Below are 25,838 nucleotides of genomic sequence, written 5' to 3'. Positions count from 1 at the left end.
GGGCCTTGCCTGTACTGGCTGCTGTCCCAAGTCGTTCCCAGCTCTCTCTAGTGAGGTCGAAGCTCACTTCCGCCCCAGCACACGAAGTGACCAAGGCAGAGAGGTGATGTGACTTACCTGAGAAGGGACAGGATCAGGACTGTTAAGTGTTGCTGATCCCCCCTTCCTTCTCTGTGGGGTGCTGAGAGTCACAGGGCCCCGCCCTTGGCCTGAGGCTGCTTGATAATTGAGAGGAGGAAGATAAGGTACATCTGAGCTGCAGATATGTAACATGGATTCTACAGAGATGAATGTGACCAATGGATGAAGTGGGTTAGTCGCTCAGTCATGTCCAACTCTTTGCAACCTCAGGGGCTATAGCCCACCAGGCTCCTCTATCCATGGAATTCTCCAGGCAAGAATATTGCAGTGAGTAGCCATTCTCTTCCCCAGAGGATCTTTCTGACTCAGAAATTGAAGCCCAGTCTCTTGCACTGCAGGCAAATACTTTACCATCTGAGCCACCAGGGAAGCCCAGAATGGAAGAGGGAAAGGTGGTAAATACACCGTACAACATAATAACTCTGCTTTAAAGCAAAGGAAAGCCTGCCATTTGCAGCAGCATGGTGGAACCTGGAGGACGTTATGCTGAGTGAAAATAGCCAGCCAGAGAGGGGGAAATCCTGCAGGATTCCATTTACAGGAGAGTCTAAAACAGCCAGACCCAGAGAATCAGAAAAGAATGGTGTTGCCAGTGGCTGGGGGAGGTGAAAATGGGAGATTTCTTATTTATTTGTGGCTTTTTCTTGTGTCTGTTCTTAACTATCTATTCACTCAGACTTAAAACATTTTTTGAATAGATAACACATGCAAATATTCAATAAAATATTGAATAGTATATAAGAGTATTTTAGAACTTTTCCTTTTATCCCCATTTCCTCATCTTCTGGTTCCCCTCCTTACGGAAACCATGGTCGCCAGTTCCTTATAAGTCTTCCAGCAATATTTTATACGGTGTCTCCTCTGCCTCCCGCGTTGGCAGACCGGTGCTTTACCAGTAGTGGGAAGCCCTAATATTATATACATATAGAGGCCAATACATGTGTGTATATATGTATATATGCGTGCGTACGTTCTCAGTCATGTCCGACTCTGTGTGACCCCATGGACGGCAGCCCACCAGGCTCCCCCGTCCCTGGGATTCTCCAGGCAAGAACACTGGAGTGGGTTGCCATTTCCTTCTCCAATGCATGAAAGTGAAAAGCGAAAGGGAATCACCTGGGAAGCCCAAAATATGTGTGTGTATATATACGTGTGTGTGTGTGTGTGTGTGTGTGTGTTGGCTGCACTGCCCAGCTTGCCGGATCTTAGTTCCCCATCCAGGGATCAAACCTGAGCTCCCTGCAGTAGAAGCATGGGTCCTAACCACTGGACCACCAGGGAATTCCCTATATGTAAATTTGTATATGTATGTATTCTTTTTAAGGGCAGTGTGCCATAATTATTGAACTGGTCTCCCATTGGTGGATATTTAGGTTGTTTCTTTTTTTTTTTTGCCGTTAACATCAAGGCTGTAGCAGATCACATTCTTGGTGGGCCAGGTCTCTCTCTGGGATGTTCAGAAAGCCATGAACAACACTGCAACCTGCCCACCGTTATATAGATGGGGAGGACGAGGTTCAGGTCACACGAGTAGCGAGGGCAAGTCTGAGGTTCCTCCTGGGCCTCTGTGACTTAAAGCCTGCTTCTCTTCCACCTTCCCCCACTGTTCCTCATTTCTGCCGGAGGCCTTGGGAGCTCAGGGCTCCACGGCTGACCATATAAAGCGTTAGGGAAAAAGTGAAGTCGCTTCCTAATACGGTCACAAGAGGGAAACCCTAGGCCTGCAGCTGGGACCGGCTGGTGGCACAGGGCCCTGAGAGGCCGCTGGGACATGGGAGGCAGGGGAAGTTGAAAAGCTCTGAATCTGACCAGCTCGGAAGGGGCTCGTGGGGATGGGGCGGCAGAAACACAGCCAAGTGCAGGAGGGCTGCGTCAGGTGAGAGCAACCAGGCTGGAACAGTGGAGGCTGAACCCCTAGATTCTGAAGCCCAGCCTCTGCGTGGGGTGTGCTGCCATCTACCCAGTCCTTTCTGTTGGGACTTGGTGCCCTGGAAAGATGTGCTGAACTAGACAGAGATTCAGATCTTCCTGGAAGCATGGGTTAAGTGCTTGCTGTGTACATCGCACCAGGTGGTGCCCTAGGCAAACAGGGGGAAGGTGATATTTCTCCTTCGGAAGCTGATTGGGAAAGCCACACCTGCCTCTCTTCCTTCCTTCCTCCATCCCTCTCTTCTTCCCCCACCCTCCCTCTCTTCCCTCCTCCTTCTTTCATTCTTTTATTCAGCAAATATTTACTGAGTGTCTGCCATGTGCCTGGCCCTGTGCTAAGGGCTGGAGATATGATAGTTTGCAGCTTACAGTCTAAGAGGTGACATTTAGGCTGAGCCCTGAAAGAGCAGATGCAAATGGCTCTGAGAAGCTCAGGGGGAAGTGTTACAAGGAGAGGGAAGTTTCCAAGGTGGCAAAGTTTTCATCATCATGAAACAAAGCGAGCACTGGATGGTTACTAATAGTTATTGAGTCCTTGTTACACACCAGGCACTGTGCTAAATGCTTCCGAAAGCTCTCTCATAGCGAACCGATGAAGGAGTGGCTATTACACCTGCCCATTTTACAGATGAGGATAATTGAGGCTCAGAGAGAAAAAGAAACTTACACAGGGTCACACAGCCAAGAAGTAGCAGAATGAGAGTTACAAATAAGTCCTCAGTAGTCAATTCTGTACTCTTAACCACTACGCTTTACTGGCCCTAGTTCCCTGGAGGGAGTGATTTGGGTTATAAATGACACATTCTAAAAAGGACATGGTGGATGCAGTGGGCATAGCCTGGGGAAAGCTGGAGGTGGAGTTCAGGCCTAAAGAGGAGGAAGGGCGCGGTTGACGTTCGTTCAAACGATCAACCATTCTTGGGCTCTTACTCCATGGAGGCCCTGAGCTGTGGACCAGGACACAGAGGAACAGGAAACACACAGGCCTTGCCCTGGAACAGCTCTGCCACATGCTCAACGAATGTCTACTGAGCACATACTGTGTGCAGCCCAGTGCCAGGCCCTAGGTCACAGAGATGAAGGCAGTGCTGCCCCTGCTCCAGGGAAGCTTTATAATTAACTGACCCTCAGGCATTCATTTAGCAGGCATTTAGTGAGCGCCTACTGTGTCCCTGAACTTGTTAGTACCTTATCTCTTAAGTCTCAGTGCAGGGAGTACCTCCTGCTGAAGTTTCTTGAGCACCGCCCCCTCCTCATGGGTTAGGGCCCTCTCTTCCTTGCTCCCATAATCCACAGGGCTCCGTCCTTGTTCTTATGATGTTATTTTGAATGTCCTCATCTCCTTTTCGAAGGGGGCTTTTTGAGAGCAGGAATGATCATCGATTTATTTGTTTCCAGCATCTAACACAGACCTGGTATACAGTCGGTGCTTGATAAGTGGCCGAAGGATGTTTAGATGGGACTTGTGGAAACCTGGGAGATTACTGCCTCCCTCCCACCTCCCCCACCCCCAGTCCTGTTCCTTTTCAGAAAGAGCATTTTCCCCTCACCCCGGATCAACTCTCATCATCATCGCCCCTTAGCAGATGGAGCCCTAGGGGGAGTCCCTCACTCGCCAACCAGCTGCTGCTGAGGCTGAAAGCCCTTTGTGGGCAGGAGCCCGTGTGTTTCGTCTTGCCCTGTAACCCCAGAGCCTCACATGTGGAATGCATGAATGAATGAGCAGCAGAATGTCCGGATGATCAGTTGTCTCTGTAGGACAGGAATAGGCCCACAGCTGATGGACAGTGCCCGCGCCTCCCACAGGCCGAGTGGGGCTCCGTGCTGGGTGGCTTTGATCGAGGCGCTGAACCTCCTCGGAGTTTGCTGGGCTGTGAGTGTGACCCAGGGACGGACTTTCTGCTCCTCCTCCTTTAGTCACTTCCTGGGGGAGCTGGAGGGAAGACAGGCTTCGTCTTGCCCACCAGAGCCTTGGGCAGCACTGATGCTATCGTTTAGGAAAGCAGTTCCTTTGGGACAGGTTGGCGCCTGTCTCCTGGGCTCTGAGCTCAGCGCGTGGGAAAGGCCAGGGTACAGTAAAGAACAGTAGCAACCAGGACCACGCCTCCCCCGCCCACAGCACGGCGGGGCGTGTGAGCATCTTCATGCCCCTTCCTTGTTCTGATCATTTTCAGACGTTCCTCTGCACTTGGTAGGGCAGGACGATTTTTTTTTTAACTAATTAATTTTTTTGGCCTTGCTGTGCAGTTTTCTGGATCTTAATTCCTGGACCAGGGATTAAACCCAGGCCCCCAGCAGTGGAAGGTCCTAACCCCTGGACCCCCAGGAACTGCCAACTTTTTTAAAAATTGTGATAAAATCCAATATAACCAATTCACGATATTAATCAGTTTGAAGGAAACAAGTGGTCTTAATACATTCGCAGTGTAGTCTTACTCCCACTGCTCTCTAGTTCCAGAACATTTTTATAGACCCCCAAAGAAACCCATTCCAACTAGCAGTCACTCCCATCCCCCCGTCTCTCCAGTCCCTGGAGACCAGAGACCTATTTTCTGTCTCTATGGATTTGCCTGTTCTGGACATTTCATATAAGCAGAACCGTGTGATACATGACCTTCTGTGTCTGACTTCTTTCATTCAGTGTGATGTTTTCAAGCTTTATCCATATTGTAATGTGTGAGTACCATTCCTATTTAAAGACAGCTGTGTTTATCCCCACTTTACAGATGAGGGACTCTGTCCTTTCTCATGGTCGAGGAGAGTATGAGCTCTGGGGTAAGAAGTCATGATTTTAGTTCTGAATTTCCCAGCAGCTGCGCGACTTGGTGAGAACTTCACTGAGCCTCAGTTTTCTCATCTGTCAAATGGGCCATGGGGAAATTATAGTATCCCTGTCAGAGGTTGAATGAGAGAATTAAAGAAGATGCCTGTGAAGTACTTAGCTTAGTGGCTGGTGCATAGTAAGTGCTCAAGAAACTGTAGGTGTTATTTAAGCCTGTGAGGCTCAGGGAGATGAAGCGACAATGGTTGGGAGTGGCCCAGGGGTCTGAACCCAGCACTATTTAAAACTACAGTTATGAATGGTGTCCTAGAATTCCAAGCTCACCCCTTGCTCCTCTCCCTGGTACGTGGAGTCAGTGATGTCCTGATCCCCACCAGGACACTGAGCCTTAGTTTGTGTATGTGTGCCCAGTTGCTCAGTCATGTCTCTTTGTGGCCGCATGGACTGTAGCCCACCAGGCTCCTCTGCCCATGGGATTCTCCAGGCAAGAATCCTGGAGTGGGTTGCCATTTCCTCCTCCAGGGAATCTTTCTGACCCGGGATTGAACTGGTGTCTTCTGTGTCTCCTGCACTGGATTCTTTACCACTGGCGCCATCTCTGAAGCCCCAAGCCTCAGTTTCCCCATCTCTAAAATGGGACTCTGAGCACATATGTTCAAGGCTGCCTCTATGAGATGAAGTGAGAAAATGCACACAGTGGTGCTCAGACCATGCAGGCTGTAGTGGGTGGTCACAGACTGGATGTCAGAACTCTGCCCCTGCTGGGTTCCTGAAGTCAGCTCGGTTCTCTCTTTCGTAGACATACTCGGGCCTCTTCTGCGTGGTGGTGAACCCCTACAAGCAGCTGCCCATCTACTCAGAGAAGATCATTGAGATGTACAAGGGCAAGAAGCGGCATGAGATGCCGCCCCACATCTACGCCATTGCCGACACGGCCTACCGGAGCATGCTGCAAGGTAAGCCGCCTGCAGAGGCACAGAGCTCCTCCTCCTCCAAGGAGCCCACCCGGGCTGCTTATAGCCACTCACCAGGCCCCTCCTGTCCTGCCCGCCTGCAGTTCTCGCCAAGAATGTGGGGTTTGGCAGGCGGAGCTGGGTAACAGGAGGGCTGTGACTGAAAAAGGGAAAAAACAAGCAGAACAGATGCGAGTGCAGTCCAGGAGAGGAGGGAGGGCAGATAGCTTGGGCAAATACAGGCATGGGCTCGCTGACCCCTGATTGCCTGAGGCCTGGGTGGGCCAGCTATCTGGAAGATGGCAGGATGCTGTCACTTTGGAAGGGAAGCAGGTGGGGAATGGTCCTGGCACTGAGCCAACCAGATCTGAATTTGCAGCCAGCTGTCACACACATCCTGTGGGATCCTGTGCAAATGTCTTTTCCTCTCCAGCCTCAGTTTCCTCATCTGTGAAAAGGGAGTGAGAGGATCCATCTTGCAGCGTGTTGTACAGATGGTAAAGCAGGCTTTCCCACACTGAAGACCTTTGCATATTACCTCCACATTTATGTAGTATTATTACTACCATTAATAACTTCTACTGTGGTAGAACATACATACAGGAGAATGCAAAAAGTACACAAATTCAGTGTCCAGTCTAAAATTAATTTTTACATGTCTATAGTTGTAATCGACTTCCCTGGTGGCTCAGAAGGTAAAGTGTCTGTCTACAATGCAGGAGACCCGGCTTCGATCCCTGGGTTGGGAAAATCCCTTGGAGAAGGAAATGGCAATCCACTCCAGTACTGTTGCCTGGAAAATCCCATGGACAGAAGAGCCTGGTAGGCTACAGTCCATGGGTCACAAAGAGTCGTCGGACATGACTGAGTGACTTCACGTTCACGTTCATGTTCACAGTCATAATCACCACCCAGACCAAGATGGGAAATAGTTCTAGAAAGTTCTCTCATGCCTCCTCCCATAAATGGAATACCTCCTCCTATAAATGGATCTGGCCTTCAGATATAGGAGTTCTTCTGTCCTTACACTTGAGAAAGGGCAGCAGGAAAGAGCTTTGGCAGTTTTAAAGCTGTGCACAGTTGGTATGTGATTTTTAGGTGTGAAGAGCCTAGAGGTGGTAAGCCGGCAGCTGGTAGGCTGGATCCAGCCCTCAGATAAGTTTGGGTTTTGGTCTACGTGGAGTTTTAAGGATACTTTAATTAGCTGCCAACTTTTAAAAATGTGGAGATTGTACACAAAAAGCCCAATTTCTAGGTTATCTTGAAAGAATTGGAACATCTGGCAACATGTGATCCCACTGTCAGCCCCTCAAAAGGACAAATGGGTTCTCCAGTTCCCTGGCCTGGTGCACTTGTTTAAGTTTACTGCCTGGCTCCTGTGCTTGACCCTGGAATCGCTTCCTCCAAGAATGTTGTGTTGAGAATTGAAAGGAGCCCAGTTCTGGAAGCTCCTGATGGCAGGTGTACCTAGGACTTATTACTCCCCACCTCAAGGTAAAGGGGCTCAGGTAGAAGTTCCCCAAATTACTGACAGGGTTAGCCACACCACACAGGTATGATTCAAACTGGACCACTCCAGATGGGTACCACCATCATTTCCAAAGACCAGAATATGGAGCCTTGCAGAGAAGACTGTGGGAGATATAATCCTAGTTTATAAAGTGATGACTCTTGGAGTTAGGTATGTGCTTTTATGAAAAAAAAATCCTTTGTAGTCTCTCTTGATGGAAGAGTATATGATGGTGGTTCACACACCTCTTTGGAAAGCTGAACATCACAAAGCTACAGTGTTCATATAATTTGGGGTGCTTTTGGTTACAAGAAGCATAGCAATCAATTAAAATGGCTTAAACAACAGGAATTTATTACCTCATATAACAAGTAGTCTGGATGTTGATGATTTCAGGCTCAGTTAATTTAACAGCTCAAAAACAGACTTTTTGGGATTTTCTTGGCTGCTTCCTCATCATCACAAGATGGCAACCATAGCTCCAGACATCACATCCTCATGTGATAACATCCAAAAGCATGAAGGAAGTGAAGGGTTAATTTTTTTCCCCCACGTCTCCTTTTTTATGAGAGAAGAAAACCTTTCCAGAAATTTATCAGCAGCCATCCCTTATGTCTGTTATGTCTTGATCACATGCAAACCTCTAAACCAATCATTGGCAAAGTGAACTGGAACATTTATGATTGGTTTGGACTATTCCTAGTTCTTTTCTGGAGCTGAGGGAGCTTTTTTGTTGTTGTTTAGCTGCTAAGTCATGTCTGACCCTTTTGCAACCCCATGGACTGTAGTCTCCAGGCTCCTCTGTCCATAGGGTTTCCCAGGAAAGAACACTGGAAGGGGTTGCCATTTCTTTCTCCAGGGGATCTTCCTGACCCAGAGATCGAACTGACATCTCCTACACTGGCAGGCAGATTCTTTACCACTGAGCCAACAGGGAAGCCTAAGGGAGCCCCTACTAAGCACATTTAGTCTGAATACCAGGAAAAGGGGAAGAGGGAATGACAAGTAAACGTTGCCATAGTGCTCTTAGAATTTATCCGTGTAACTTTAAGAAACTTAGAGTTTCCCTGATAGCTCCACAGCAAAGAATCTGCCTGCAATGCAGGAGACACAGGAAATGCGGTTTCTATCTCTGGGTTGGGAAGATCCCCTGGAGAAGGAGATGGCAACCCACTCCAGTATTCTTGCCTGAAAAAAAATCCTATGGACAGAATTGCCTGGCGAACTACAATCTAAAGGGTCGCAAAGAGTTGGACATGATTGAGTGACTAAGTACAACAAAAAACTTCTGTCTTATATATTCCATCCTAGGAAAAATTGAAACATATATTTAAGCAAAAGAGAATGTACTAGCACCCATAATCCTATCACCATTAATGTTTGTCTATATAACTTTTCATACACTAACTGAGCTGGATGGCATGAAATGAAGGAGGTTATGACTATCTGAAAATAATTGGCTCCAGAAAAGATTTACTTAAAATGGGCATGTGGATTAAGGGGGAAGAGACTTTGATGGGCTTAAAAAATGACATTGCAAATTATGAACACAGGCTTATTTATTTTACATGCAATAGGAATTTGGTGGTTATTGCAACTAGATGTGCTAATTCTTAGAAAGAGTATAAAATTAATTCACAGTTGGGTGTTCTTGCCTTAATTTCTTTTTGAACAGAATCATGAAAGAGCATAAGGCACCCTTCTTCATGCCATGCTTGATTTCTGCAGCACAGGATAAGACGATAATTTTTACAGACTTATTGGAGAAATCACCAGTTTTGCCAAGGGCTTTGGCTTCTTTGGTATTTAGCACAGTCTCTCAAAGTCCTTGTTGTGTTATCTTTCCTGATGACTCCCTAATGTCTGGTTGTGAAGTGATCTGACGTTTTTGGTGGCCTTTCGAACGTCACCATCGTGTGACACCGCATCTTCCAGGCAGTTTTGCAGAGCCGCCACTTTGTTTTGTGTTTGTATCGAGACGATGGATGTTGACACCCAATAGCTGGCAAGGGGAAGCCTTTAAATTAGAGGACACCAGTGATGCAGACTAGAGAAAGATGCTTTAGTGGGATCTGGTTTCCCAAATACTTGACTCTTTGAAGGATATTTTTGTGTTGTGATAACTTTTGCCTCCCTAGACAACTTCCCATCCATGGGGCAGTGTTATACTCCGTACAGGGACCCCCAGGGCAAATACATTCCATTCCTCTTGGGCTCTGTATGTTAACACACAATTATATAGTGAAATATAAAGTTACCTAGAAATTTTAAACCTCAAGAGAAAAATGCCATCCATAAGCATACAGATCCATAAAAGATAAGCTCTTTTTAGATTAAAGGTTAATCAATAGTTGCTACATGCTTTCTGGCAAATGAGTGATGACAAACTCCAATGAAAATAATCTCCAAAAAAAAATTGAGGAGAAAAAAATAACAGCTTAAGAAAAATCTTTCTTTTTTCTTTATAAAGTGGGAATTTGGTTTCTGTGAAGGAACGTGTGGGCCCGGTTTGTGACTCTGTTGGTGACTGTTGCTGTCCCAAGGCTGTCCAGTCACTTGGCTGGGATCACGCTGAGCCTTCCATCTGGCTGGAGGCATAAAGTCAGTAGCTATGTCTTCCTCTTAGCGTGTGAAGAGATAGGATTGGGAAGGAGTGGAGAACGCATTCACTGAACACGAAATGTTTAAAATTTGTCGCACGGACTCTTAAGTTCCCGAGGCCCCCCTAAACTCCATGAAACCCACAAACGCCATGTTTGTCTCCCTGCTCATCATGGAATCTCTGGCATATTTGCTGGTGCCTGGTATGGAGTAACTGCTCAGTTAATATTTGCAATGAATGAGGGAAGAACTCTCAGAGTTGTTGAAAGAAAAAAACCAGGGGCTTCCCTGGTGGTCCAGTGATGAAGACTCCATGCTTCTACTGCAGGGAGTACAGGTTCGATTCCCTAGCCAGGGAACTGAGATCCTGTATGCTGCTCAGCCCGGCCAAAAAAAAAAAAAGTTTCTAAAATTAAAAACTTTTTTAAAAAAGAAAAGCACTGACCAGGGTCAGGATGGGTGGGGTGGGTTGTCCAAGACGGGTGGGGAGTTACCAAAGCCTTGCTGATTCACTAAGAGGGGAAAGGGAAGGGGGGAGCATTCTGGCTGAGAATAGTAACAGGGGAGTTGGGAATATGGGAGGAGATTTCTAAGACATAATTCATTCACAAGCCCCTCCCCAAAGGAAGCCAGGCCCCAGTGGAGAGGAGACAGCGAGAGAAGTCAGCATTTAAAATATGTCTTATATATGTGTATGTGTAAATGATATCGTATTTACTTTTTACATTTCCCAGTGTTTTTTTTTGTTTGGGGAGAGATGATGGATTCAAATTCAAAAGCTGACCATTCTCCCTTTCAACCCTTGTGCCCAAGACTCCTAGTCTGCCTCCCCAGAGATAACCGTGGGGTTACTATTCTAGTTTATTAGATATTCTTAGATACTCTCCTAGAGATATTTTCTGCACATGTCTGAAGATACGCATCCATTTCTCTCTTCCCAGGTTTTCCCCACAAATAGTAACATTCTGTATGCACTGTTCTGCATGCTGCTAGAGGATTATATGCCTACAGGGATTCCTTACTCCTTTCTCACACTGTTAGCTTTCGTCTTTATTGAAGGTGTAGATGAAGATGATTTAGACAATTCCTCAAGGCTTGCTAAGAAAAACATCACTCCTTGGTTGCTTCTCTAATTTCCCCTTCTCCAGGGATAACCATTATCAACTCTTAACTGAATTTTGGATGTTTAATACTGTAATCTCCAAGAGACTTGAATATATTACTCATATTTTAAATTTCTCCCTCAGTTTTAGGCATTACTTATTGACTTTTCATCATGGAACATGAGCATTTCACTCAATCACCCCCTTGCTTTGTCCTCCGGCCTCCTCCCAACACACACACAACCATGCCCCATCACATAAGCTCCCAATGTAGTTTTATATTGAGTTTACATTATCATGACTGTGTAGATGCCATTCACAGCTGAGCTCTGCTCTGTCTCGTGATGCCTTTTCCTGTACAAATTATTCTTTCCCCTGGAGTTAGTAACTGCCTTTTTTTCTCCCCAACTTGGGTATCTATGTACTTAATCACTAATTCTACTACAAATTCTCCTTCTAAATGTGTTAATCTTCTTATAATATGTCTTATAAGATATGTGTTCAAGATCCTATTTATAGCTTCTTTTTGGAAGTGATTGCTACTGGAGTCTTTTGACCTGCCCTGGATACCCTCTGGTGACCAGTAGCTGACACACCCTCAGCTCCACCTCACCTCAGGGCTCTCCCTTCCTATGTCCTGCCCTTGGATCTTCCCTGGTGGTTCCGACGGTAAAGCGTCTGCCTACAATGCAGGAGACCTGGGTTCAATCCCTGGGTCGGGAAGATCTCCTGGAGAAGGAAATGGCAATCCACTCCAGGATTCTTGCCTGGAAAATCCCATGGATGGAGGAACCTGGTTAGGCTATAGTCCATGGGGTTGCAGAGTCAGACACAACTGAGCGACTTCACTCACTCACTGTGAAAGTGAAGTGAAAGTGTTAGTTACTCAGTCATGTCCAGCTCTTTGCAACCTCAGGCTCCTCTGTCCATGAAAAATTCTCCAGGCAAGAATACTGGAGGGGGTTGCCATTTCCTTCTCCAGGAGATCTTCCCAACCCAGGGATCGAATCCAGGTCCCCTGTATCACAGACAGATTCTTTACCATCTGAGCCAAAGTATGTGGGTTTACATTTTTAAGCAAGAAATAATTTTCTTTCCAAAAGGCATTGCTTCATTAACTTTGAGATTCAGTTTCATTTTGGGGAAGATAAAAGTTGTTCTTATTCTTGATCCTTTGTATATGACCTTTTTTTAAAAATTTCCTCCTTCCTCCTTCTCTGGAAGTTTTTTTTTTTTTAAACCTTTATCTCCCTGTTCATGACTGGATTTGGTGTGGGTCTGTTTTTACTCATTGTGCTGGAAACTTGAGTGGATCCTCATAGTCTATAAATTCCTATCCTTACATTCTGGGAAATTTTTTTGAATTATGTCCTTAATGATTTCTTTTTCTTTGTATTCTCTGTTCTGTTTTTTCTAGATGTTTTCTTATTTCTATACCAGAATTCTCAGGGTTTTTAAAAAAATAATTTTCATCTCTTTCTCTTGTCTTTTTTATTTTCTAGGCAGTTACCTCAACTTTATTGTATAAATCCTCCATTGAGTTTTCAATGACTACTATCATTCCAAAAAAAAGTTTCCAAGAACTTTGTTTTGTTTCCTGAATGTTTCTTTCTTATCACATTCTTTTTCCATGCACATTACTTTTCTTAGAGGGTACTTCTCCACATGTAGGCCCCTGTTACCTCCAATAGGCATATTTTCTTACTTATTTGGTTTAATTTATGTTTGTCTTGTTAGTGACTTTCTTCCAATGCCTGCTGATTCATTGATTGTCCATTCATCTGGGATGCTCTAATGCATGGGCACCAAAAAACTGATGGCAGCTTCGTGTTTGCAGGAGGAGCTGGCTGGTGAGGCTGGGCTGCTCCATCGGGTGACTCTTAGTGTAGCTTTCAGTCTTTTTTCTTGGGCTAGTGAAATTCTTCAGAGAAGTCTTGTACAATCTTCTGCTTCAAGGGTAAAGATGTGTCTACTATCATTTTGGGGCTTCTTCCCTGGTGGCTCAGCGGTAAAAACCTGCCTGCCAATGCAGGAGACGCAGGAGACATGGGTTCAATCCCTGGGTCAGGAAGATCCCCTGGAGAAGGAAATGACAACTCACTCCAGTATTCTTGCCTGGAAAATCCCATGGACAGAGGAGTCTGGCAGGCTACAGTCCATAGCATCGCAAAAGGGTCAGACACAACTTAATGACTAAACAACAACAACCATCATTTTAAGGGTCTAGTTGAGAAGAGGCTGAGGGTTTCAAACTATGGGATGAAACCTCCATGCTGTCTTCTTGCCGTTCCTGGTGTCCCCAAGACAGACACCTTCTATTTCTCCCTCTCCAGAGAATTGATCTGGCCCCTTTGGTGGGCGGTGGGGAGGGCAGTCACTTGGCTACAGGGAGCATAGACGGTATCTGGAGTGTCTAGCAGCTTCGCAGACATTCAGCCAGTCCTCATGTCTCATTGTCCTCCACCCTCTTCCTGAGGCCCCAGGTTGCCCGTTATTGAGGTTTGGGCTGGAGGCAGGGGACTCTGCTTCTCCACCACCAGCTTAGTCTCCTGGGACTGTCATCACTCATCCCGTTTGCTGGTTTCCCAGGTTGTGTTTTTCTCTCCTCTCCCACTTTTTTGGACAGTTTCACGTGTTTTTGAAAAACCTCTTTGTGCATGTGTGTTCAGTCGTGTTCAGCTCTTTGTGGCCCTGTAAATATAGCCCGCCAGGCTCCTCTGTCCATGGGATTCTCCAGGCAAGAATACCGAAGTGGGTTGCCATGCCCTCCTCCAGGGGATCTTAGAGACCCAGGGATCAAACCCACGTCTCTTATGTCTCCTGCATTGGCAGGCAGATTCTTTACCACTAGCACCATGTGGGAAGCCTGAGAAAAATCCCTTTCAGTTCAGTTCAGTTCAGTTCATTTCAGTCCCTCAGCCATGTCCGACTCTTTGCGACCTCATGGACTGCAGCACGCTAGGCCTCCCTGTCCATCACCAACTCCTGGAGCTTGCTCAACCTCATGTCCATTGAGTCGGTGATGCCATCCAACCATCTCATCCTCTGTTGTTCCCTTCTTCTCCCACCTTCAATCTTTCCCAGCATCAGGGTTTTTTCCAATGAGTCAGCTCTTCACATCAGGTGTCCAAAGGATTGGAGTTTCAGCTTCAGCATCAGTCCTTCCAATGAATATTCAGGACTGACTTCCTATAGGATGGACTGGATTGATCTCCTTGCCGTCCAAGGGACTTTCAAGAGTCTTCTCCAACACCACAGTTCAAAAGCACCAATTCTTCAGCACTCAGCTTTTTTTATAGTCCAACTCTCTCATCCATACCTGACTACTGGAAAAACCATAGCTTTGACTAGATGGGCCTTTTTCGGCAAAGCAATGTCTCTGCTTTTTAGTATGCTGTCTAGTTTAGTCATAACTTTTCTTCCAAGGAGCAAGCATTTTTTAATTTCATGGCTGCAGTCACCATCTGCAGTAATTTTGAAGCCCCCAAAATAAAGCTTCCCTCATAGCTCATTTGGTAAAGAATCCTCCTGCAATGCAGGAGACCCTGGGTCGATTCCTGGGTCAGGAAGATCCCCTGGATGAAGGGATGGTCTACCCATTCCAGTATTCTTCAGCTTCCCTTGCAGCTCAGCTGGTAAAGAATCCGCCTGCAATGTGGGAGACCTGGGTTTGATCCCTGGGTTGGGAACATCTCCTGGAGAAGAGAAGGCTACCTACTCCAGTATTCTGGCCTGGAGAATTCCATGGACTGTATAGTCCATGGGGTTGTGAAGAGTTGGACATGACTCAGCAACTTTCACTCACTTTCAAAACCCCTTTACTGTCATTTTAATGAGGTTTGGGGAAAGAGGAGCTCTAACTGCCTGTGTTCAACCCAGTACCTTTTGATGGAAATTCTTTCACACTCTCTTTTCCAAAGATGTGATAATGGTGATAGTGGATTTTTAAAAAATATTTACTTTATTTACCTGGCTGTGCTGGATCTCAGTTGTGGCACTCGGGATCTTTAGTTGCAGCATGCAAACTCTTAGTTGAGGCATGTGGGATCTAGTTCCCTGACCTGGGATTGAACCTGGCCCCCCTGCATTGGGAGCTCAGAGTCTCAGCCACTGGACCGTGAGGGAAACCCCAGTAGTGGATTTTTATTGCGTGCTTCCTGTGTGCACAGAGCTTTCCAGGAATATTCTCCATTCATCCTCACCGCAGACTGTCAAGGCAGATGGGATCAGATCCATGTGCTGGTGCTTAGTCAGTAAGTCGTGTCTGACTCTTTGCAACCCTGTGGACTGTAGCCCAGCAGGCTCCACTGTCCGTGGGATTCTCCAGGCAAGAATACTGGAGTGGGTTGCCATTTCCTCCTCCAGGGGATCTCCCCGACTCAGGGATTGAAGCTGTGTCTCCTGCCTTGGTAGGCAGATTCTTTACCACTGAGCCACCTGGGATCAGATTAGGACCTTTAAAATGAAGCCTTGAAACTATTATGGTGCCTGTGTCCAGAATAAAAACCACACTAAACTATAAAGAAAGCCAACAATGTTTTAAATTTTCCCAGGACATTGGCCATGATAGTTCTTAAGAAGTAGCAAATATTGGGAGAAGGCAATGGCAACCCACTCCAGTACTCTTGCCTGGAAAATCCCATGGATGGAGGAGCCTGGTGGGCTGCAGTCCATGGGGTCGCTAAGAGTCGGACACAACTGAGCGACTCCACTTTTACTTTTCACTTTCATGCATTAGAGAAGGAAATGGCAACCCACTCCAGTATTCTTGCCTGGAGAATCTCAGGGACGGGGAAGCCTGGTAGGCTGCCGTCTATGGGGTCGCACAGAGTCGGACACGACTGAAGCGACTTAGCAGCAGCAGCAGCAAATATTGACTCCTTTAAAAACTTATTTATTTTTCCCTCCCTCCCTTCCTTCACTCGTGGACCTATGTTTACATGACTGGTTGTTGTTGTTCAGTTGCCTCAGTCATGTCCGCCTCTTTGCGACCCCATGGATTACAACATGCCAGGCTTCTCTGTCCTTCGCCATCTCCCAGAGCCTGCTCAAACTCATGTCCATGGAGTCAGTGATGCCATCCAACCATCTCTTCCTCTGTTGTCCCCTTCTCCTCCTGCCTTCAGTCTTTCCCAGCATCAGGGTCTTTTCCAGTGAGTCAGATCTTTGCATCAGGTGGCCAAACTATAGGAGCTTCAGCTTCAGCATCAGTCCTTCTAATGAATATTCAGGATTGATTTTCTTTAGGACTGACTGGTTTGACCTCCTTGCAGTCCAAGGGACTCTCAAGAGTCTTCTCCAACACCACAGCACAAAAGTTATCAATTCTTTGGCGTTCAGCCTTCTTTATGGCCCAACTCTCACATCCACACATGACTACTGTGGGAAAACATGACTGGTTAGACAATCCACTACTGGAGGCAGGTGCTGTTATTAGCCCCATTTTATTGCCGGGGAGACTGAGGCTCGGGGAGGTGAAGAACTTAACGCAGGAGTGTCAGAGCAGATTTGAACTTGGTTTATCAGACTCTGAAGCCCCAGGCTTGCTGGACCAAGGTGATGCTGGGCTGTTTCACAGCCCCTCCTGCCCCGCTAAAGGCTGTTTGCTCCTGTAGGGCTGTCTCTTGCCATCTCAGGGGGTTAGCGTTGAGGGCTCAGCACTTGAGAAGCTGGCGTGAGTGACTTCAGCAAATTATAGCATGATGAGTGTGGGGAAAGCGTCAGCAAAGCTTTCCCGACAAAAGCCAGTTTGGATCTCCAGCCTCTTCTCTGTGGGTCCCTGGGGTGGGGGAGGGTGTGAAAGGCAGGTGAGATTTCACTCTGAGGATGAGAGGAGCCATCAGGACCTGTCACTGGAAGTGTTCTGTCCACACCTAATTAGTACTAACCAGCCACTCTAAGGGGATTAAAAAAAAAAACAGCCAGACCTTTATCAGCTCAGGCTCTTGGCTGAACCCTCTTTAAGCTGCGGAGAAGTCTGTGGGGGTGGGGAGGTGGGCAGAATGATCCAAACTCGGTTCTCTGCTTTGCAAGTTCCCACACTCAGTCTGAACCTTCTGTCCGGGTCAGCACGCCTTGGGGGGCTGGCCTGTGCTCAACCGGAGGTTCTGTATCTCAGCAGAGACAGGAAGGGCATCTGTGTGCACTGAGCTCGCTGCCCTGTAGATCCTGCGCCCCTTGGCCCTCGCCGCTCCCCTGCAGGACAGACTCCCCGTGTGACAGACTGAAGACGCTGAGGCTCAGAACACCCAGGCGCTTGGCTGCAGAGCTGAATGTCAAACCTAGCGATATGTCCTTTAGCCACACTGGAAGCACTTTTTATTTTAAAAAAGATTTTTTTTAAGCCAATAGTTTGTTTTGTTTTTAATTTTTTGGCCATGCCCTGTGACATATGGGATCTTAGTTCCCCAGCCAGGAATCAAACCTTGGCCCTGTATTGGAAGGGTGGACTCTTAACCACTGGACCTCCAGGGAAGCCCCTCACTGGATGCGTTTTATCTTCCCTCTGAGGCAGTATGGTATGTTAAGTAATGTAGTGCTGTCAGCCCCCTTTAACAGATGAGGAAAGTGAGGCTGCTCGTGATAACTCAGAGGGCCAACCAGACAGGGCCGGACAGATGGAGCCGCCAGCTAAGAGACTGGCTTAGGCCTTACACTTAGAAAGGCTTGCACTTGATAGCCTGTTCTCCTGAGTCAGACCCGCTGCCATCTGTAACCTCATGAGCTCACTGCTGTGGAGGATGGGGATGATGGAGCAGTGATGGTAATAAAGTTGACAATAATTTCCTGTTTTGAGCTTTGGATGGGTCTTGGGCCCTTTTTAAGCTCTTTGTGGGTCCAATCTCCCTGCATCTTTTTCACATCCTTGGAAAGTGCGGGTTTTTAACCCTTGTCTTCTTGGTAAGGAAGATGATGCTCAGAGTTGCCCAAGAAGTGGAGCCCAGAAGTAATTTCCCAGACATTTTGCTGCAGAGACTGTGTTCCTGCAACAATCCCCACCCACCCCTCCCGCCCCAGGGAGGGGAACCGTTTGCCTCTCTGCCTCGCAGAGACTTTGCCTCTGCTCTCAGCTTAGCATCTGGCCTGGCGGGGCGAGGGGTGCTGGCGGCTCCATCTGTCTGGCCTCGTCTGGCCAGCCCTCTGAGCTATCACAAGAAGATCACGTTCTTTGGCAGGAAATGAAGAAGAAGGATCATCTGATTCTGATACATGTTTTATGGATGGCCCATGGTGTCTCACACAGATGGGAGAGAGCTAAGGAGAATTATTATTATTATTTTAATAACCAGTAAATATTGAGTTGGAAAGCAGATATGCTGAGGGGAGTGGACATGGGGAGCTCTGACTGACACTTGGTGGTGGCTTGTTACTCTTGGAGGCTGACTGCTCTGGCCTTCCCACTGTATCTGCCCAGCCTCAGAGAAAATCTGGCTCCCCCTTCCCTTTTTTTGTCCAAAAGTGTTGATTGAGGCTCCACTGTGAGGGAACTGTTGTGGAGGGCACAGTCTACTGAGGGGTGCAGATATTAATCAAATCAAACCACAAATACATGTGCTATGGGGGGAGGGCAGGAGACCCTGGGATCTCCTTAAGCTGGGAGGACAGGGAGGCCTCCTTGAGAAGTAACATGTGAGCTTAAAGGAGTTGATGAGACGCAGGAGGTTGTGGGGCTGGAGTGGAGAGAAGGATGCAGAGACTGAAGGCTGGAGCCGAGGCCCAGGAGACCACTGGGAGAATACTGGTCATGACCCCACGCCCCCTTCACTGGCCAGATCTGCCTCATGGGGGTCTGGAAGAGTCCTGCTGGGGTCCAGCACAAGTTCTCAGAGTACCTCAGCTCACCCAGAATTTTCCTCCCCGTGCTGCTGGGGCAGGAGGGTGGAGAGAGGAAGGCCTGGACCTACAGAGCAGAGGTTTAGGGCATCGCTTTTTTTTCTCCGGGGTGCTATTTATTTTTTAAACTGTTTATTTTGTATTAGGGTATAGCCCATTAACAAACAATGTTGTGATAGCATGAGGTGAACAGATAAGGTTCCCAGCCATACATACACATGTATCCATTCTCCCCTAAACCCCTAGCTCCCATCCAGGCTGACACATAACACCGAGTAGAGTTCCATGTGCTATACAGTAGGTGCTTGTTGGTTACCCATTTTAAATATAGCAGCGTGTAGACAGGGCGTTGCTTTGAAGCTGGGCTGGAATCCTGGCTCTGCACACGCGCCCACTTCTCTGTGCCTTGGTTTCCTCACTTGTCCCAACAAGGATGGCACCTGCCCCGGTGCTTGTGTGGGCTTATTCCGGCGGTGCCTGGAGAGTGTGGTGCCCAGCAGGGCAGGGGCAGGACGTGGGCCGTCAGCTCCAGGTGGGGGCGAGGGTGTCTGGAACTTTCTGCGTCTACCTTGGAGGGTGGCAGGCATTCGTGGGGATCCACCTTTCTGTGCTCGGCGGAGGCCAGGCCTCACCCCCAGGGGCCTGGAGGTCAGGGGGAGCGGTGACCCTGCGGGAGACAGGGCTTGGCCACCCCCCTCTCGCCTGATCCCACGCACCCTGGCATGAGAAGGCGGGAGGGAACCAGCCAGCCCAGGCCTCGCTTAGACCCAGCTGGGTTTTCTCCTTTTATGGTCAGCCCGCGGGCCTCTGGCTTCCCCAGCCAGAAACCAAGAGCTGGTGTTGGGATCAGGCCGAAATAGCTGGTCTGCGGGGAGCTGGGAGTCTCCTGGGAGTCTCAGGCCTGCTGCGGGGGAGGCGGCGGAGAGCCCTCTCGGTCCTTGGAGAACTCCCCCGCACACCTGCTCATCCAAGGCCAGACCCCGAGGCCCAGGGGACGGAGGGGACACCGCCGTGTCCGCAGCTGGAGTGTGACCCGGGTGGTCTCCAGGCTCGGGGCTGGGGGCGGGGCTTAACCCGCGCGCGGGATGCTGGGATGCGGGTCCGCTGGCCCTCTCCTCTCTGCTGCTGTGCCCTTGCGCGGCCCTGAGGTGCCGAGGTCCAGGCCCTCCTGATGGGACCCTCCGCCTCCTTGGTGGTTTCTCTCCTGGGGATTCCTACACATCCTTCTCCATGCAGCTCAGTGGCCACCACAGCTGCTGGGATATCGTGCCTCTCAGGGTATGTTAAAACAGCTACACCAACGTCCCTGCTGGTCCAGTGGCTAAGACTAGGAGCTCCCAATGCAGGGGACCCAGGTTCGATCCCTGGTCAGGGAAACTGGCTCCCTCAGGAAAACTAGATCCCACATTCCACAAGTAAGAGCCTGCATGCTGCAACTAAGACCTGGTGCAGCCAAATAAATAAATAAATATTTTAAAATAATTTTTAATAAGGTAAAACAGCTATACCTTCAGCAGCACTTTGGGCACATAAGCATTGTGGCATTTGCCCACATCTTGCAGTCAGTTCTTTGCCTGTCTGACCTTCACACCAGATCATAAGCCTTTCAAAAGCAGACTAGGTGGGTTTAGTAAACTGTGTTTCCAGTGCTTGGCACAGAGTAGGGGCTCTGGACTTGTTTGCTGAGTGAGTATGTGAATATAGGAAGAAGCACTCACCGTGGCTTCAATCGGAATTGCCTTTCTGGAGAGATTGAGAGAGAGAGAAGAAAAGATTGTTTGAGATTGATTCAAATCATTAAGCATTTCCTGAGTACCTACTGTGTGTCACACATTGTCCCTGCCACCTGAGATCAGGCACAGCCTTTGACCCTCAGGAGCTCACGGGTTAATAGGAGAAACTTTAAAAGCAGTTTTGTTGAGTAAGCAAAGAAATAATTCCACGTGGCAAAATTATAAAGTTATTTCCCACCTAAGGAGAAGATAAAACAGGAAGATGGGATCAAGAGAAACTGAGGGGAACGGCTATGGGTGTGCAGTGGTCAAAAGTGGCTCCATCTGAGGCTATATTTGGACTGGGATGTGAAAAGTGAAGGGCTTCCCCGGTGGCTCAGTAGTAGAGAATCTGCCTGCCAGTGCAGGAGACCCAGGTTTGATTTCTGGGTCGGGAAGAGGCCCTGGAAAAGGAGTTGGCAACCCACTCCAGTTTTCTTGCCTGGAGAATTCCATGGACAGAGGAGCCTGGTGGGCTACAGTCCATGGAGTCACAAAGAGTCAGACATGTCTGAGTGACTACACAACAAATAAAAGGTGGGAAGGATCTGGTCACATCAAGAAAAGGGGAAGAGCTTTAGAGACAAAAGGAGGAGACAGTGCAAAGGCCCTGCGGCAGGAATGAGTATGATGTATTACGAAAGTGCCAAGAAGGCCAGTATGGCTGGGATGTAAGTGGGGGAGAGGAGTAACCAGAGGAGGTTGGAGAAAGAGCAGGAACCTCTCTGAGGACTATTATAAGGCCATTTAAAGTCAGTAGCAAAGACTGTATAACATGGTCAATGCATATAAAGCTCGTCACTCAGTCGTTTCTGACTCTTTGTGACCCTGTGGACTGTAGCCCACAGGCTCTTCTGTCCATATGATTTCCCAGGCAAGAATACTGGAGTGAGTGGCCATTCCCTTCTCTAGCGGACCTTCCCGACCCAAGGGTCAAACCTGGGTCTCCTGCATTGCAGGCAGATTCTTTACTACCTGAGCCACCAGGGAAGCCCAAGAAGGAAACGCTGTTAATGAAAAGAACTAAAAAACCATGCCATAGTATGGTGTCAATTGTGTAAGTCACTCTAAACTCCTATGAAAAACAATGAAAAGAAGATATATCCAAATGGTAGCCATCATGGGTTAGGGGGATTTTGTATTTGCCAAGCTTTCTTCAGTGGTTGTGTACTAATTTTGTAATCTAAGTAAAAAGAATTTGTGGTTTATTTAAGGAAAAAAAAATAGTTTCATAACTGTTGAAAAATGAATAGATTCTGTGTGATAACTGAGCAATCAGATCTCTTGATTCAGAGATGGCATGAAAGTAATATTGTGTTTTTTAAAAAGTTTTATTCTGGTGTAATTTATACACCATAAATCAATCCATTTTAAGAACACTACTCACTGGTTATTGGTGAATTTACAAGGTTACACAGCCATCACCACAATCTAAGTGTATCTTCCTATCATCCACAAAGGAGATCTTGTGCCCTCTTGTAGTCATTCCCTTGCCCACTCCTAGTTCAACACTATCACTAGTCTACTTTCTGTCCCTATGGAAATCTATAGGGACATATGTGTGCTTCTTCGGCACATTTAGAATAAATGGAATGAATGATACAATATGTAGTCCTTTGTGACTGGCTTCTTTCACATAGCATAATATCTTCAAGGTTTATCCATGTTTTAACCTGTATCAGTGTGCCATTCCTTTTTATGGCTGAGTAATATTCCATTGTACAAATAGACCACATTTTGTTTATCCATTTACCAACTGACGGACATTTGTATCATTTGTATATATTATTTATAATATAAAGTCGCATAATTTTTACTAAGATGAAAAAGAAAAATTCTGCCTGTTGTATCATAGGGAAATGGTCCATTATCATTCTGAGTAATCCCTTTCTTCTAAAAGGTATTGAGGGGAAACAATGATCAGGTTAAATGCTGCAAGGCAGGGAATCTTTGGACTAATGGAGCTAGGGTCACCACTAGACTGGGTGGTACCTTTATAGAATTAGACAAAGGTACCCCCTGTTTTGGCTCAGATGGTAAAGAATCCATCTGCAATGCAGGAGATCCAGGCTTGATCCCTCGGTCAGCATGATCCCCTGGAGAAGGGAATGACAACCCACTCCAGTGTTCTTGCCTGGAGAATTCCATGGACAGAGGAGCCTGGTGGGCTACAGTCCATGGGGTCGCAAAGAGTTGGACATGACTGAGTCACTAACACTTTTACTTTTACCCCTTTCTCAAGGCAGTTTTCTTCCATCTGTTGAAAGATGGTTGTAATAAATATACAGATCTATAGTGACCAGTGTAAATGGTTCCCCCTTAGAGTTATGCAGTATCTGACTTGCACCACTGTCCATGGAAGCTCTGGAGGGAACATACATTAGAAAGGCCCCCAGCTTAGCTCTAGGGAGGTATGGGGTCAGAGAAAATATTATAGAGGAGGTGACTGTCAGGGTGACATTTCAAGAATCAATTAGAATATATACCCAAAGAATTGAAAACGGGTGATCAAACAAAACTTGTACTTGAATATTCATAGCAGCACTGTTCACAATAGCCAAAAGCTAGAAACAACCCAGATGCCCATCAATGGATGAGTAGAACCACAAAATGAGATCTGCCCACCATGGAGGATTATTCAGCCATAAGAAGGAATGAAGTTCAGATGCATGTTACAATAGGGATGAACCTCAGAAACAGCATGCTAAGTGAAAGGAACCAGACGCAAAAGACCACTTGTGTTTGTGTTAAATGTCCAGAATAGGTAAATCCATAGAAACAGAGAGCAGATCAGTGGGGCCAGGGGTTAATGGGAGCAGGGGATGGAGCTGCTGCTGCTGCTAAGTCGCTTCAGTCGTGTCCGACTCTGTGCGGACCCCTAGACGGCAGCCCACCAGCCTCCCCCGTCCCTGGGATTCTCCAGGCAAGAACACTGGAGTGGGGTGCCGTTGCCTTCTCCGAGGGGTGGAGAGTGACTCTTTAGTGGGTGTGGGGTTTTGTTGGGGGTTGATGAGAAGGTCTGGGAGCGAGACAGAGGTGTGAGTTGCACGGCTTTGTGAAGGTACTACCTCCCGCTGTGTTGTTCGTGTCTACATGGTTTAATTTATGTTTATGTGGTTTTCACCTCATTGGAGGAAAATAAAAAAGAGAGAATGGATAAGGCAAGTACAAAAGCAATACAGATGGTGCTCTGGGAAGAAGAAACAGCATGTGCAAAGCTTGGGTTGGGGGACTCCTTTGCACATTCTTAGAACTCTGCTCTCTCGAGTCAGACATGAGCTCAGGCTCAGGGAAGGAGTCAGCTAGAAAGCCTGGGGAAGTTGGTCTCCTGGGCTCCGCACAGGTCAGCAAGCAATATGCATACCGAACCCTCCTGCCCCTAACTAACCACAACACAATTAGCTTCCCACGCTTGGAGTGGTGCGTTTCCGATGGGAATGTCTCAGGCCGGAGGTCCCCTGGCAGCGCCCAGCATGGAGCTGCCCCAGCAGCTGCCAAGCCTTCCCCTTGGAGCCACTTCCTCTCCTGGGGACCTGGGAGGAAAAGCCTCCAGACAGGCATGGACCCTGTCAATCTCTTGTCTTCTGGGCTCAGGTTTCCCAAGGCTGCTGGAAAGGCCACCTCTGTCCCGACAGCAGATGGGTGGAGACAGTCCATTGTCTGTCCACCTCAAAATCACTCCTTTCTGGTCTTTTGCTTTGACTGATACTGCTGCAGTGACCAATTTAAGCATTTGTCCTTGGGCACACACATTCGGGTTTCTGATACGGCTGTTTCTTGAAATTTGTGGATCAGCCCAAGGTCAGAGGCAGAGGCAGGAGGCAGAGCATGTTGGCCTGATGGGGATCAGTCCAGCTGGACCAGAAATGGAACTTTGTGGTGACGGAAAGTTCTCAAAGGCTGAGCTGCCTCCTTCCTGTGGCCTTTCTCCCTGCAAGGACCTCCCGTTGGCCCTCGGCTCAGAGGTCAAACTTGCCTGAGTGGAACCTCCCCTGGCCCCCTAAATCTAACCCCTACAGGCAACTGTGGCCCATGAGAGCACTTCATTGTAGCACTTGGCCTCTTTAGCCTCAGTGTGCAGGCTGAGTTGCCCTGTGACATGGGGGATCTTAGTTCCCCAACCAGGGATCAAACCCAAGTCACCTGCATTGGGAGGCGGGTTCTTAACCACTGGTTCTTACATGTATGTTGAACTTTCCCATCAAGAAGCTCATGTCTTCCGGTTTGGGGCGGGCTTTTTTCAGTGCTTGCCTAACTGTACCTTCTCTATGTCAGGGGATTAGGGATTGAGGACATGACCTCAGTTTCCTGGAAACTGAGGGGAGTGGGGTCCAGATCTGGATGTTTCTGCTTATGAGGAATTCATAATTCTGTGGGGAAGAGACACAAGGAGCAAAAGTGCCAGCCTGGGACAGGGTGCTCAGGCAGCATAGGGGCAGTGGAAGTGGAGGCGTGTCTTGGTGATGGGCAGGAACCAGTGACAGCTCTAGGATTCCTATCAAGGGGGGCTTGGAGGCAGCAGTCGGATTATTTGATGGAGACTAGGGGCTCTTCCTGGGGCCTCTTCTCTCTAGCAAGGCCGACTACTGTGATAGCTTAGGAGTGTTGTCAGAGACTTATAGCCAAGCTGCCTCCTGGATTCATCACTACGGGGAAGACTTCTTGAAAGAGGTATTATCTTTGAGACTGAGGGAAGTAGCCAGGAAAGAAGAAGAGAAAGACCTACTAGGGAGCAGGAACGGCCTGAACAAAGGCACGGAGTGTGATTGGGGGTTGATCTGGGTGGGGTTGCTGGAAATTGAGCGTGAAGGGCATAGAGATGCCGAAGCTGGGGAGGTGGGCAGGGCCGGTCATGGGAGGTCTTGGATGTCATGTTCAGGAGTCTGGGCCTCACGTAAGGGCCCGGGGGACATGCACATGTTTAAAAACAACTTAAGATAAAACTTGGATACTCCAGATTCATCCACTGTAAGTGTAAAATGCAGTGAGTTTTAGCAAATTGACTTATATAAGCATCACCACAGTCCAGTTTCCAAGCCCCCAAGTGATCTTTCATACCTGTTTGCAGTCACCCCACTCCAGCCCTCGGCAACCACTAATTTATCTGCTTCCTATCTCTATGCGTTTACCTCTTCTGCTCATTTCATGTAAGTGGAATAAGACAATACGTATGTAGCCTTCTGTGTCAGACTTACTTAACATCACGTTTTTGAG

At 47.7% G+C, this 25,838-nt stretch overlaps 1 protein-coding gene across 4 annotated transcripts in view; it reads left to right on the top strand.

The window, feature by feature from the left end:
• MYH11 (myosin heavy chain 11) overlaps nucleotides 1–25,838 on the top strand; it is a 126,712-nt gene that overhangs the window by 21,674 nt on the left and 79,200 nt on the right. For all 4 annotated transcript variants that reach the window (XM_027961420.3, XM_027961419.3, XM_042239756.1 and 1 more), the window contains exon 3: nucleotides 5,652–5,808. In XM_027961420.3, coding sequence (XP_027817221.1) covers nucleotides 5,652–5,808 — 157 coding nt within the window. The remainder of the gene's footprint in view (nucleotides 1–5,651; nucleotides 5,809–25,838) is intronic.

Source organism: Ovis aries, chromosome 24 (assembly GCF_016772045.2).
Source record: "Ovis aries strain OAR_USU_Benz2616 breed Rambouillet chromosome 24, ARS-UI_Ramb_v3.0, whole genome shotgun sequence".
NCBI classification, from domain to species: Eukaryota; Metazoa; Chordata; class Mammalia; order Artiodactyla; family Bovidae; genus Ovis; species Ovis aries.
Note: the sequence above shows the minus strand (reverse complement) of the source record. Positions and strands in the feature narration are given on the sequence as shown.